Below are 15,446 nucleotides of genomic sequence, written 5' to 3' on the forward strand. Positions count from 1 at the left end.
GGTGGCTATATCTTTCATGGATATATAAGAAGGGATTAAATAAAATGAAATCCTGTAGGATCTTAGCTGTATTCTTTAACTTGGTAAACCTAGGAAAATAGATGAAAACATGCCTTTTAACTATAGGCTAAATGAAGACAAGACTATGTTGATTGGTTTGTTGCTCAGTCCCAGGGCAGCACCAATATATGGTAAACTCCCCACGTGGGCACTAACATTTTGTTGAATAAAGGATTGGCTAGATGAGTGTCATGAAGTTCTCATGAGTCACCATTTGGGCTAGGTTTTCATTTAAGACAGGGTGATTACTATTCAAGTTTACATATTCCACATTAGAGCCACTGTTTCCCCAAGTTGAAGGTGTAAACTCTACTCACATGAATTGCAGTTTTTGAGCCAATGCAATTAATTCTTCAAATTGTTTTTTTTTAAACTTCAAAAAAATGGAGATTCCTTTTTCTCTTTTCTGTCTCCTTCCTTCTACCTCAGATAGCCTTTTGGTTTTGTCTACAGAATGTTTTGGATGGCTTCTACCACTGTCTATACCCTGTCTCTTTGTGGCTGCAACTGAAGATTTCTTTTCCATCCTTACACCTTTTTCTTCAGAGATAAATTAGGGTTTATTTCAAGAAAAGATATTAGATGCCTGGAGATTTCCTTGACATGTAACAATAAGGATAGAAAGAATAATGCAGAAGGGTAGCATGAAGCACAGGTAAGTGTGAAAATAATCAGATAGGGAGGAAGGCATCAGAGAGATGCTAAATGTCAGGTGTAAGGGCAAGTCGAAATACTTATAGGAGTCTTAGAATGTTGAGACAAAAAATTCTAGCTATAAGAAAGGAAAATAAGTGAAGACTATGCAAGTATCCAAGGCAAATGGGAAGACTTGAAGTTATATTCAGTATAGTAGCTCATTGAAAGAATCAGTGATGCCTTTCAGAGATCAGTGGGGTGATTTAGTGACAGGAAAGTCAAATGTTGAAGAAAATTGTACGTTTAATTCTTTACTACAGCAGTGTTAGCAAGAGAAACTCATCGGGCAGAAGCTAAATGGTAGGCAGAGAGAAGAAAAAGAACCTGAGGTGTGCAGGATTCTGCTCCTACACATCAAGAAGAGATACACTACATAGACAATAGGTCTCTCTCTTTTCATGTGGGGCTGCCATCCAAATTAGTTTCTCAATTCCAGTTCTATTTTTCCCTTTCTCCATTACTTTTTGACTCTTGTTCAAGTTTTTTTTAGGCTATTAAAGGCAGAGAGGAGCTAGTCTGAAGGGTACTTTGGCTACTCCTCCCTCATCATAAAGAAGAAATGATTGTCATGAATGTATATGAACAAGTCAAGGATAAGAGGCATGTGTAAGTCTTATCTACCAAAGGGCACTTGGTTTTTGTAGATAACCCCACACCTCTTGGTAAGATGCTGCTCGAGGATTGGATATGAGGAAAGGAAGGTCCTCATCGAAAGAAAGTCCAGCTACTAACAAGCAGACAGATACTGTAGATGATGCAGGTTTGTTCTCGAGTGAGTTATTCCCAGAACCCTGGTCCTAGGTAGCTGATGTAGCCTGCTTCCTGCTTCCTACTTCCTAGTTCATGGACACATAAGGAACTACTGAAATAAATTTGGGACACTGAAAAATACTTTCTATGTCTTCCACCTTTTATTTGCTTCCTCACTGTCATGAAATGCAAAAGACAGAGACCGTTTGATTATTATTTCTTTCTCTCTCTCTCAAACACACAAGTTGAAGGTAAGTCATGAACACTCTACAAGCCACAACACAATTCTACTTGGGATACAATTATAAGCACCCAGACTCCAGAGTCAGACTAATCTGGGTTCAGATTCCAGGTGAGCTCTCTCCCAGCTGCAGAGCTTGAGCAAGTCACTTCACTTCTCTAAGCATCCATTTCAGTAGGTTGCTTGGGATATTAAATGAGATAATGGATGTAAAGTATGCTGCTCAGTGCCTGTCACCTAGTAAGCATTAAAGCATTATTGTTGTTGTTGTTGTTGTTGTTGTTGCTGCTGCTGTTGTTTTCCTTATTAGTTTTTAACCCACAGTTATGTTCTTGTTATAAGTATTCCCAGCAAGCTTACATAGCATCATTCAATACATTGTAAATGCCACTGCGTGTTTCCCTTACCAGCAAAGCCAATTCTATTGCTCTCATATTTGCACACATCTCTTCCTTACATCCTCACTCTCTAATCTTATGATCTGTCTGAATTCTCTCAGTGTTTCTTCTTCCCTTCCTCATCTGGGTTTCAGATTTGAGAGGTTATAGGAGTTTTTTTCCTCATTTTCACCTGAGATTTCTAAGACATACTTAACTATAGTTAACTTTCTTCTGCTCCCTTGAAGTCTTTAAAAAAACAATCCTCCCCCTTTCCTGTGTTCCTAGAACCTCCAACCCTGATCACCCCCATTCTCCTCATGACTACATTTCTTTGATGGTTTGGGCTCTCTGAGATAGCAATACCTGCTCTGGGCAAGGCAGGCAGAGCAGAGGAATAAGACTTTAAAAGGATGAAACTGTTTGAAGCTGCTCTGAGTCAGGCCTGGGGATACTGCACCGCCCTCCACGTTCTTGCTTCACAGTGGTCTTTACTCAGAACAATCCTACAGGGAGGGGAGGTGGAGGTCGGCCAGAACTTGATTCTGAACGCCATTGCTTGGTAAAGCTGCAGCACTTAGGGCAAGTGTCTGTTTCCTCATCTGTAGAATAAGTCGTAATGAAAGTCCAAGGTTATTGCGAGGATTACATGGCACATCACATTCAGTGGATGGTCCATAGCAAGAGAGCAGTAAGTGTGATCTTGTCTCCCAGAGCAGTTTTCAGATGTTGGGAGGTCCAGTAACTCCACGGTGAGGGGGCGGTTTCAGGATTAAGCACTTAGTCTTTGAAGATAGTCACATTTAAATAATAAAATAAAGGTTTGCAATACAATTAAATTGGGTAATAATAATAATGTTAGTAAAAATTGAAACTAAAGTATACTGAGTGCTTACTTTGTGTGAGGCATCTCCTTTTATAGTTGAGGAAACTGAAGGTCAGACCTAACCAAAGTTGCAGGATTAGTAAGTAGTAAATGGAGAGTTCGTATTTAACTACAAAGCCTTTCCTGTTTTCTTCTGCTTTAACGTGTACAGTGCCACCTCACTGTGTGTTTTTCTTGCAGATTCCAAGGATGGTAAAAGTTGTTGAGGAAAGTTCACCTTACTTTAAAGTAATCAGCCCCAAAGATATTAGCCACAAAGTAGCTCCAGGAGTGCCATCCATATTCCGAATCCTCTTCACTCCAGAGGAGAACAAGGTAACGTGAGTTCTGGTGAGAAATTGGTTGGGTGCTTATCACTAGCAGTTTGCAGTTGTTGATATTGATGGTGGTGGCGTCAGGGGTATTGTTTGTGGTACTGGTGGTAGTGATGTTGGTTTGGGTGGTGGTAGTGTTGTTGTTGATGGCATTGATGGTGTTACTGCTGGCTGTGGTGGTGGTAGAGAAGTGGTGAGGATGGGTGAGAGGATGGGTATGGAGCACTGCTAAGAATGAGGAATGAATTGTCAAACAGTGAGGAGGGCTTATATGAGCTGCAAGTAGCCAGAGTGTAAAGAGGGGTAATCCTTCTGGATGCTCCCCGGGCACCTACCTCAGCATATTTATGTTGGACTACAGGCTAGAGAGACACCAAAAAGGAAGAGATGTGCTCCAGAAGCAATGAGCTGAGACAAAGAATGAAGATTATGGCTTCTTGGAAGTTTGGGATCCTGGTTAGTTACATCCCTCCTCCCCGATGCTAACTAGTTTAGGAAAGAGACACAAGATCCAAATACTGATCACAGTATCAGTCTCATTAATGGCAGAGAAGGTGGCCAGGACTGAGGACCAGTCTTCAGTGAAGGGCTGACCTACCCAGTAGCTGCACCCCAGCATGAGTAGAGAAGCTAGAGCTGAGAGCAGAGACCTGCCTTGTTTGCTGACCCTTGTTGGTACACAGGTAGACTAGAAAGAGCCTGAGTTCAAAAAGAGGCCCTGTCCCCTCAGCATCACCACAGCTGCAGAAAATCTAGCCCATTATCAGGCTCTCCTCAGTTGTGTCAACTCCAGTTCCTCCTGGAAGGAAAGACCAGCTCAGGGGGACTGAGGGTGGAGGCTTCTCCCCAGCCCTTCTCCAAGAGTGTGAAATTGTGGGTTGAGTTTTCCTCTCTAAGGGCCAAAGTGGAAACTTGTGGAGAGGGGGAAAAGGGTTTTACCAGCATGACTGAAGAAGCGAGAACAAAAAATAAGGCTTAAATAGGCATAACATAATGTGAGGTTTATATATAATATTAATAATGTATGTGCTTATCTGTATTGTGCCATTATGGTTAGAATCAAAAGAGCGTAATGGAGACAGAACAAGCTTTGAAAACCTGCTTCTCCATCACTAATACTTACTAGCTGCTATAAATGTCATTACCAGTATTCCTGCTGCTACTGCTACTGTTTCTCCTTTTCTGGAGAGCAGGGTAGAGAATTTAAAGGTCTGCCAAGCATCTATCACTGTAGTACATGGTTAGAAATTGCATTATAATGCTACTGTTAATTATTTTTCTACTTTGTGTGTTACTATTTATTTCTTGGGTTGTGTTTCTGAGCCTTTAATTTTGTTTGAGGCACCATTGAAATAAACAAAAAAGATAAAGAGCTCCAGAAGTAGTGCTTTTTATTATATGCTATTGAAGTCCTTGTTTTTTCTCAAAGCTCTAGCTCTGGATACTATCTGTGAAGAGAATGGTACTTGGATTTAATTTGGGTGTCAATTTCCTACACTGTCATTTCTGTGAGAAGCTGATTATAATAAGCTTTTGTGCAGCTTGAACTACAAAGCTTGTTGGATTTGAGGTGTTGGCTTCCCTCAGTTTTTTTCTGTGCTGGAGAAAATGTCTTCTGTTGGTTAAGTATTATTCTATCTGCAGCTAGTCTGGCTGAGAAAGGGATACACAGAACTTTCTGAAGAGGTGGGATTTTCTGTGTTATGATAAGTGTGTGGGTTATATGGATGAATTCATATATTAAATGTATTTATATTTTCTAATATATCTATATTTTACCTTAAAAACTATAAAATATAATAATAACAATAGAAGGAGGAATGGATGGAGGTATAAAGCCACAATGACAAAATGTTAATGATTATTGAATCTGGGTGATAAGTCCATGGGATTTGTTGTATTGTTCTGTTTTCTTGGTAAATGTTTCAAATTTTCCTAAATCAAAACCTAAAAGCAAAGGAGAGAAATTTTATTACTGCTTATCTGTACAGCAAATAATTAATTGAAATTTATTTTAGGTAAGTTTGTATTTACTTTATAACTATGAAATGCTAACATTCCCACTGAGGATTATTATTTGGCTATACTTTGTGGCTGCTTATCTTACTCATAGTTTTTTATTCCCTCTTACCATTCCATTTCACTAACATTGCCTATGGTCTATTGGGAAAGACCTAATGTAAAAAAAAATAAGTTAAATGTTGTTTTCCTGTTTCTTCTTCTAAGTATTTGAAAGTTATCAAAAAGTACATGCACGTATGAGGAGACATAGAGTGAGTAGAATGGCTACCTCTGAGAAATTTATCCACTTTTGGATACCTTAGGATTTTGTGTTGGATTGGACTCTAAACTATAAAATATTTGGCCTAATTTGTTTTTCTAAGGACATAGTGATTTCTCCTTTTGCTGACTGTCTAAGACTGATGGTGGGTATTTGGAGATGCTCCTCTGTTGCTAGTTTTGGTCCCCCTTTTCTGCAAAGATCCTGCCACCCTTGCACCATCAGCAGGGCCCCATGCCAATAGATTTTTCCAGTCAGCATCTGTATTCACTCTTCCTGTTGGAAAACCAGCAAGAATGTACACAGAATGAACAGCTAGGTTTAGTTGTGTTGCTTTTAGTGCTGCTCCGGAATGTATCAGAGGAGTAGCTAGAGCCAGATTCATTTTAGGAAGAATAAAAGTCACTGTGTCACTTTTTTTCTCCAGTCGGCCAAATTGATAGCCAATGTACGTATTTTTCCTTCTTATCTCCTGCTGATCTGAACACACACTGTTCACATTTACCCTCCTCACATCTGGAGGGTAAGATATGTAAATTGCAGCATGCCACAGTTTAATAAGCCAGTTCTCTTTCAATTGGATTTTCGGCACCCATGTTTATTAGCATGTCGAAGATGATAATACAGATTTACATTTTTTCCTGTCATCTATTAATCTAGCTTCCTGGAGATTTAACTTGTTAAGGATGCCAAATACCCAGATAACAGGTGCAGCAAATTCTCTTTAGCTTTCCTTATCTCTTCTCACACAGACTTGAAAGATTGGATATGTTACTTATCTAATAATCCAAGTGTACATGTCATGGACAGCAGAAATATAATAGTCAATGTTATTGTAACACTATAAAATTCTGGAGCCTGGCATTTTTCTTGGCCTCTTAAATTTGTACTTTTAACATTAAAAGAAATCTAAAAAATTAAACTTGAGCAGAAAAGCAGAACCAGGTACTTCCTTGGACTTAAGAAAGTATCTGTTTATAATAGTGTCAGCATGTGGAAACAGCAGCAGTAGTTTGAAGAAAAAATGAAGTGATGCAATTTTATTGCTCCAGCTCTGTTTTGTGAAAACATCTAACTTGTTGTCAAGATAGTTTTCTTGATTTGTTGCTATGAAATTTGAAAATCATGGCCCAAGAAGAGCAGAAAAACATTAACATATTTTGTTATGTAGGTATACCACAATAATGAATTATATTGCTAGCATTTTGAATTAAAGTATAGATATCATAAAATTTTCTGCAATCAACCATTTTTGTTGAGAGAAATAATGATAAGAGTTTAGTTTGCTTCCTGCCTGGAATTCACCCTCCCTAGTTCTCTCTGGGTTGTCCCTCTAACCTCAGTGCCGAGCACAGGGCCTAACATATAGGAAGTTTGCAGTAAATATTTGCCAAGTGAGATAAGTAAGTTCAACTCAAGAAAATATGAGTTATTTTTTTCAACTTGAGGATGGCCTGCAGATGTGAAAAGCAAAGCATGTAAAAAGCGAGCTCAAATATTTCTTCATACTGGGAATGTATTAGATGTTAACTTTCTTCTTGTCATTTCAACCAAGAGAAAGATGTCTAAGAAATGTGTAAGAAGAGTATGTCTCCCCATTTTGTTTCATATCTTCAGAGTTTTTATAATACAGCCAATGAGCATCTTAGGCATTCTCTTTATAAAGAACTCTTGGTAGTTTAGTATTCCAATAGAGATATTAAAATGAATATTATTTCACACACCCTGTGCCAGGCCCAGATCTATGAGCTGGGATCCAACGGAGAATAGAACAGGCTTGGCCTTCATGGAGCTTATGTTCCACAATGAATAAACAAGCAAACAAACAAACAAGCATCAATAACGTCAGGTATTGACATGCTACAGAACAGAGAGTGATGGAGAATGGGGGTTGTTTCCTTTCAGTAGGAAGGTCAGGGAAGACTTTTCTGTTGAGGTAACATCTGAGCAGGGAACTAAATGAAGCCATATCTGAGGAAAGATACTTGCCTGAGGATGGGAACAGCAATTACAAAGGTCCTGTGGCAGAAATGTGTCTGGGAACAGGTCAGGGAAGTGCAAGAAGGCCAGTGTGGCTGGAACGAAGGAAACCTCTGGAAAAGTGATAGGAGACAAGCTTTGCAGAAGGTGAGACCATGAAGGGTCTTAGAAATCATCCAAAGCAGAATAGAAAGCTACCATAAATTATTTAGAATGTTTTCACTATAGAAGCTTTCACCCATATGTAAGAGTATAGAGGATGGTATAGTGAAGTGTCACCACCCAGGTTTTCAAGCTATCAGCACTTGACCAGTCTTGCTTCATCTGGCCTGCCCCCTGACCCAGAGGATTTTTAAGCAAGTCCCACATGTCATTTTATTTCATCTGTAAATACTTCATTATTTGCCTCTAAGTGATAAGGTCCTTTTTAAAAGTTAACGTAACCACAATACTATTATCACACCTAAAAAATGATAGTAGCTCCTTAATATCATCAAATATGTAGTCAGTATTCAGATCTCCCCAGTTGAGTAAAATATACATTGTAAGTTGGTTTGCTTAAATCAGGGTCCTAACATGATGCTGAGTGCCTCCCTACGAAGTTCTATAGAATGATCCTCTGTCACCTCTGTTTCCAGTAGACTGATAGTTAGATCCAGAGGCTTGGTTAGATTCATGTTTGATTTGATGCCGAGGCATGGGCAGAATTCTTCAGTGATGTGGTACTTCCTATTCATCACATCAAGAGGCACAAAATATCTGTTGTTATGCTTTATTTTTGTAATGACCTGATGAGGAAGGATCTTGAGGAAAAATAGGATAAATGATCTTTTTCTTTCTCTACTTGAGAGGGTTTCGATTAGGAATGAAGCATCTGACTCACCTTTTAGGATCACTCTGGTAGCTGTGTAGAGACTAGAGTGTGATGGCTGGTTGTCTACCCTTGACATCTATTTTCTCTTTCCTCACTGGGAAGAGAATCACTAACTTTGATTGGATTCAGTGCTGCCTGAAATAAAAGATTGCATTTCCCCAACCTCCTTTGCAGCTGCTTGTGTTTAAGTGTTGGCCAGTGAGAGTGAGCAGGACTTCCAATGCAGATACTTGACGAAAACTGATACAGTGAGAGGTGCTCTGTACTGCCTTCTCCTTCTGCCTGCAGTTTGGCTGTGAGAAATAGCTGGCATCCCAGGAGTCACTGTTTCATCAGGTGACACTGAAGTTGGACACTGCTAAAATGGTAGTGCAGGAATTTAGGAATTTGGGTTTCTGAGGACACTGTTGAGTCACCATAAAACCTGGCCCACCCACCTCTGGACTTCTTTACAGAAGAGGAATAAACTTCTATTTAGTTGAAGTTGCTCTTATTTTGTCTGTTCCCTGTTCTACGTAGCAGAACTGAACCCTGATGAATACACAGACAAGAGCCTATTGTAGTAGTTGGGCAAAAAATGAGGATGATTTGTGACAGCAAAGGTGATAAGGAGTAGGTAGACTAAGCATATGTATTTTTAAGGTAGAGCTGTCAGGATTTGCTGATGAATTAGATAAAGGAATATGAAGAAAAAGGAGTCTAGTTTCTTACAGCGTTTTGGCCAGAAACAGACCAAGTGGTGCTTCCATTTACTGAGATATGGAAAATGAAAAAAAGTAGGTTAGTGAGGCTGGGTGGATATAAAGTAGGGAATCAGGAACTGTTTTTTATGTTAAGTTTGAACTTCCCTTTAGACATCCAAGTGGAAATATCAAGTAAGCAGTTAGACACAATTGTCTGCAATAAAAGGGAAATGTTGGGGCTATAGACAGATATTTTAAAATCATAAGTAGAAAGATGGTACCAAGAATAGAGGAGGTGATGTTGAGAGCGAGTGTAAATAAAGAACAGGTTGGGGAAGGGCAGAGATGCCAACAGAGGATAACACTAAGAAGGGGCAGTAGGAGGAGGAAAATCAGGAGACTGCATGGCTCTGGAGTCCAGATGAATAAAGTATTTCAGAAAAGAGGAAGAGGTCAACTGTGTCCAAAGCTATGAAAAGTAGAATAAAACAAGATGTGGAATTTGCCATTGGATTTGGTAAAATCATTAGTGACCTTGGTGAGAACAGTTTCTATGGAAGGCTGGGTACAGAAGCCTGATGGGGTGGATTGAAGAGAGAATGGAAATCAAGAAAGTGGTGCTATTGAGTATATATAATACCTCTGAGGAGTTTTGCTGTAAAGGATAATTGGGAAAATGTGGCAGTACCTGCAGGTGGATATTGGGATTGCGGGTAGGTTATTTAATATTTAAGATAAGGCTATTCAGGCATTGTTACAAGCTGATATGTGAATGTTCAGTAAAGAGGGAAAACTGATGCTTCAGGAAAATCCTAAGGTACACAGGAAGGATTGATATCTGGTATAAAAGGAGAGTAATGAAGACAGAATATATGGGTATAGATATAGGTGGATTGGTAGAGCTAGGGTAACTTAGAAAGCAAAAAAAGTTAAAGAGGAAATTAATTACCTTAAGTGGATGATTTGTACATGCATCATGAAATAACCTCACAACCATTGTATACTAATGATAAAAATGGTCAAAACAAATTTGGAAGTCCTCCAGTCTCTGCCAGCCAAAGATCAGAGGTCATTCCCTTTTTTTAATTGAAGTATGGTCACTTTACAATGTTGTGTTAATTTCTGGTGTACAGTATAGTGATATATATATATCTATATATATATATTCCTTTTCATCTTCTTTTTCATTATAAACTGTTACAAGGTGTTGAATATAGTTCCCTGTGCTATACACTAGGACTTTGTTGTTTATCTGTTGTAATAGATGGAGAAGTGTAGATGCCTCTAGGAAGCTGAGACCCCAGCTAAAACATATGAAGAGTCAGAGTGGTAGAGGATAAGGCCCAAGAGACCTGATCAGCCTTGTTTTTAAACTGATTAGGACTTGAGAACTGATTCTTCCCCTTTGGAGGTGAATTTCAGATTGAGAAGATACTGTAAAATAAGTACTTTAACTGGTTAGGGAATTTATAACATTTTTCAGGAACACTGAGTATTGAATGCACTGAGTCCTAATCAAATCTGGTTTTATTGTGTTAGCCATTCCACCGTCAAGTTTAGGAGTGGAAAAAAGGCAGAAGGAGGATTGTAAGGGCTTAACCACACCGGCTGTGCTTGCCCTTGAATGCCTGGAGAGTCATTTGCTGCAGTAGAAGACATCATTTTCCTTCACCTGAGACTTTAAAGGACAGGATTATTGCTGTGTCTTCTTTCTATCATGGAGCTAATATAAAAATCAAGATTTATTCTTTTCACTTCTCAGAGTCAAATCTGCCATTTTCATATTTTGCTGCCTTTTTTTTTTTAGTTTGGAGGATAGGCATGTTAGAAGGAAGGCTAATGGATTGGAATGGATTGACAATTTCATCTGGCGAGCATTGTTATTTAGGATAACATTTTAGGTTACAAAGTAATTCATGGCTAAGTCTCTCACAGTAGAGGGGAAAGAGCTCAGAATTAATCTTTTGGCTCTGAATGGTGACCTGGTTGCTCTGCATTTAGTTACAGTGGAAGGAAGTCCATCAACGGAAGTAATTGCTTAGCTTGCAGGCTGACAAAGCCTCCCAAGCTGAATTAATTTTAAGTCAGTAGAGCAATTGATAATTGTATATTATATAATCTAATATCGCCATGTTAAATACAGAACTTCAGAGATGGGAATACATTTTTAAGGAGTTGTTTAAAGAATTTCTTCATATTCTTTTATGAGCGTGTGAATTGACTATGAAAAAATATATAATTTTGATCAATCTTCAAATCTTCCTCATTTGAAAATTTGAAAAGTTTTGAAAACATCCCTGTGAATATTTCAGTTAGCCTCCTGAACAATTTTCAGCTGTCTTCAAGGAAGAGAATATGTAAATATGGAATAAAATAAGACAAATTACTTGGGGGTTACCTCTCATTCTGGATTCAGTAGCATCTTTTGTTGTGTCTCTCAAAGCCTCAGTTAATATTAAGTTTCCACATGTGCCAGCAGCTTTCCAGTTTCTAATTCCCAACGAAACCTTTGCTTGCTGGGTTTGATCTCCTAAGAAAAAACAAAAACAGTACTCATCTCTTTAGGATTCTGATGTAATCATATTAGGCTGTTGTTGAATTCTGTGGGGTTTTCTAGGATCAAGTATGCTTCATGTAATTTGTATTTCCTCATGTCTGAGTATCATAATTTTTGAGCATGGCCTTACTATGCAGAAACCAGAATCAATTAAACAGGTGAGTCCAACAACTCAATTTTAGTCAATTTCATGAATACGGTCCATTAATTTTTATTACTTGCTTCTACCGTAGGACCTTTACACTTGCCAGGAATCCTGCCTTTACCAGGAATCCTGCATTTACCATACCTGCATTTACCAGGGATCCTGCATTCCTAGACCTCACCTGACTGGATTCTTTAGCTACTCAGGTCTCCATCCAAAAGTCACCTCCTCAGGGAGGCCTCCTTGGTTGTTCTAATCTAAAGCAGCCCCTTCCTATGTTATCACTTTTCCATGTTTTGTTTTCTTCAAAGCCCTTATTGTTCTCTGAAATTATCTTGTTCTATTATCATTATTACCAGGATTATTATTATTATCCTAACAACAAAAGTAAACACAAATTGAGTTTTTTAATGTGCCTTACACAAGCCATTGTATTTAATACATTTGGGTGATGACAGCTAACATGTCTTGAGTACTTACTGCCCATCAAGCACTAGGCTAAGCATTTACCACACTAGGCCAGGTCAGTGTCATCTCTTGCCTGAACCACTGCAGTGGCTTCCTAACCAGCCATCGTTTTTTTCTTTTTAGCTTCCTTACAGTTCATTGACTACACAGCAGCTAGTAGTTCTTGTAAAACATAAATCAGGTACATCACAATCAGCTTCCAGCATCATTAATGTCTTCAGCCATCCTCAGGTCCTCACAGCGGCTTACAAGATCCTGTGTGGTGTGATCTGGCCCCCTACAACCTCTTTGCTGTATCTCTAACCTCTCCTTACCTTGTTCCCCTTTGGCCACAGTCTCTGAGTCATGCTTCAGCCAGATTACTAACTGTCCCATGACTTCACTTCTCCCTTCACTTAGGTCTCTGCTGAAATGTCAGCTCCTCATAGAGGCCTTTCCCAACCCTCTCTATCCCCTTATCATGCTGTATTTCTCATCACTCAATGTTAATGTTACTCATTTGCTTGTCTTCAGCAAACGTTTGTTAACTATTTACTAAGTACCAGCCCTGTTCTAGGCACTCGATACGTGAAGTCAATGCAAGAGGCAGAATCCTTGTTGACTTGGAGATATTTGGGGGAGATATACAACAGACTTGGTAAACAGGTAAAATAGATAATATGTAAGATGGCTTTGGGAAAACTAAAGCAAATGAAGGGCTCGGGAGTGATGGGACAGGAGAGGGAGAGTTAAGTGCAAAACAAGGCCTTCAGGGAAGGTCTAAGGGAGAGCATGGAAATTGTGCAAAGTCCTGAAGGAGATGAGGGAGCGAGAGATGTGGAGGGAAGCATGTTCTGGACAGAATAAACATCGTGTTTGAAGGCTCTGAAGGGGAAGCATCTCTAGAATGCTCAAGGGGCAGCAAGGAAGCTGTGGCTGGAGCAGAGGAGCCAGTTAGGGGAGAGGTATGGCCAGAGGAATGACAGGGGCGCCAGGCCATAGACTCACCATCACCCCAGCACTTTGCTTGGGATACTTTGAGAGCTTCCTGAGCTGACTTATGTTTCAACTGGATCTCTCTGGCCCTTGTGTGGAAAATAGACTTTAGGGGAGCAAAAGTTGAAATAAAGAGTCTAGTTAGCATAATAAAGATTGGAGTGGCCAGGACCAGGGTGGAAGGGTGGAGGTAGTGAGAAGTGACATGGTATGACTGTATTTTGAAGGTCAGTCCTACAGGATTTACTAAGAAATTGAGGAATAATGCAGTCAAAGATGCTTCATTCCAGGGTATTCAATCCAGGCCCCTGGAAGAATGGAGATGCCAGTACCAAGATGGGGAGGCAAAGAGGGAACAGATTTAGGGTGAAAGGAAGGTCTTGAGCAGGACTTCAGTTGGCATTGTGGAGCCTTTGTGGAAATGAGAAAGGCTCCCATGCTGGGCTGGTGGAGGCTGGAGCCAGCAGAGTGGACTGGATTTCAGGCCCCATTCCCCCCCTTTGGCAGGACATCTTTATGCACAATTGCAGGCAGTAGCATTAGTCAGGGACTTTGCTTTGGGACAAGGACAGTTTGCATCCAATGAGATGCTTATTGGGCCTCTGAGTATGAGTTTGGAGTTCAGGGAGGCAGAGAGGCTGCAGGTGTAAAGGGTCTGTCGTGGGAGCCTTCCTGGCTATTTTATGTTTATATTTATTTATGTGTTTGTTTGTGTGTTACATTGTATATTAGATATGCTTTATTTACCTGTTCATTGTCTCCTCCATCACTGTGTAAGCTTGAAGTGTCTACATCTGTGTTTTCTACTCAGTTATATTCCCTGACCCAGCTCCGTGCCTAGCACCTGAAAAGTTAATAAACATGGTTGGATGAATAAACAAACCGAGGATACCGCTGCTTTCTACTTGTCCAATAGGGTTCATGAAATTGAGTTCATGGTCAGGTCTATATGTCAATCAGTATGTCAGACATTCCCATTCCTGCTCTATGCCTAAAGCCCAAAGAGAGTTTTTTTAAAACCTCCACCCCTGAAAACCATTTACTGCGTGATTGCCAAAAGGAAACTTAAGTTCCCAGTGGACTTTATACTTACCAAGATTGCCTCGCAGCCAAAATACACACAAAAATGATGGAGAAACTTAAAATGAAGGAAAATGAATGTGGTTTAAGTAACAAATTCCTTTCACGGTGACTTCTGAGCTTCTGGCTTATTGTTGGGGGTCTGTTAATGCTTTTCTTGTACAATTAACTTGGGGGTGAGGGTTTACTTTTCACCTTTTCTTTGTTGCATTGATGTTGCATTGAGGGTGAGAGTTCCATTCTTCTATCTTATGAGAGGACATAAAGGGTGACTTAATTCAGCATTTCTGTTGCATTCGACTGAAGACTGAAGAAGATAGATGCCCATGACTCAAGACTGGGGAAGATACATGCCCAGGCCTCAGCATTTTTATTTTGAATGGTTGGTAATAGCTTTGCATAAGAGGTCAGGTTTAAAGTGGACTATGTATCAGTTACTATTATTGTATAATAACAGACCACTCCCAAATTCAATGGCTTAAAATAGTAAACATTTATTATGGCTCACAAGACTACAGTTCAGCTAGTCTTGACTGGCCCACTGATAAGTTGAGTAGGCAACTCAGCTTGTCTTGATTGGGCTCTTTCACATATCTGGGACTGAAGGCTGGTCTAGCATGGTCCTGGCTGAGACATCTGGGCTCTCATCAGTAGGCCAGACCAGTCTTGTTTACATGGCTGGGTTTCAAGAGCAAGAGTGGAAATGTCCAAAGCTTCTTGAGGCCTTAGCTTGGAACTGGCATAGCATAACCACTGCCATATTCCACTGGTCAAAGCACAGGGTGAAGAAATAGACTCCACTCATGATGGAGAAGCTGTACACTCATATTGCAAAGAGTGTGGTCATAGACCATTAATTGGAGCCATCAATCTAACACATGGGCATGAAGGATTAAGTTGGTAGGGTTCAGAATGATGACGTGAGGGAACTGGTGTGAACCTCCTCTGATCTAAAGAAGCATGTGCCTTGACTATCCCCTATCCCACCTCCCTGATATCTGGGAAACACAAGAAGCATTAGCTTCCTTACTAGCTTGTAGGTTTTAATACTTGAACTGTACTCTTTCTCTCAGAACAAA

At 39.8% G+C, this 15,446-nt stretch overlaps 1 protein-coding gene across 1 annotated transcript in view; it reads left to right on the forward strand.

The window, feature by feature from the left end:
- HYDIN (HYDIN axonemal central pair apparatus protein) overlaps positions 1–15,446 on the forward strand; it is a 373,932-nt gene that overhangs the window by 83,634 nt on the left and 274,852 nt on the right. Inside the window, exon 7 of the mRNA XM_032486698.1 lies at positions 3,191–3,325. Within this exon, the coding sequence (XP_032342589.1) occupies positions 3,191–3,325 (135 nt within the window). The remainder of the gene's footprint in view (positions 1–3,190; positions 3,326–15,446) is intronic.

This window comes from Camelus ferus, chromosome 9 (assembly GCF_009834535.1).
Source record: "Camelus ferus isolate YT-003-E chromosome 9, BCGSAC_Cfer_1.0, whole genome shotgun sequence".
Lineage (NCBI taxonomy): Eukaryota > Metazoa > Chordata > Mammalia > Artiodactyla > Camelidae > Camelus > Camelus ferus.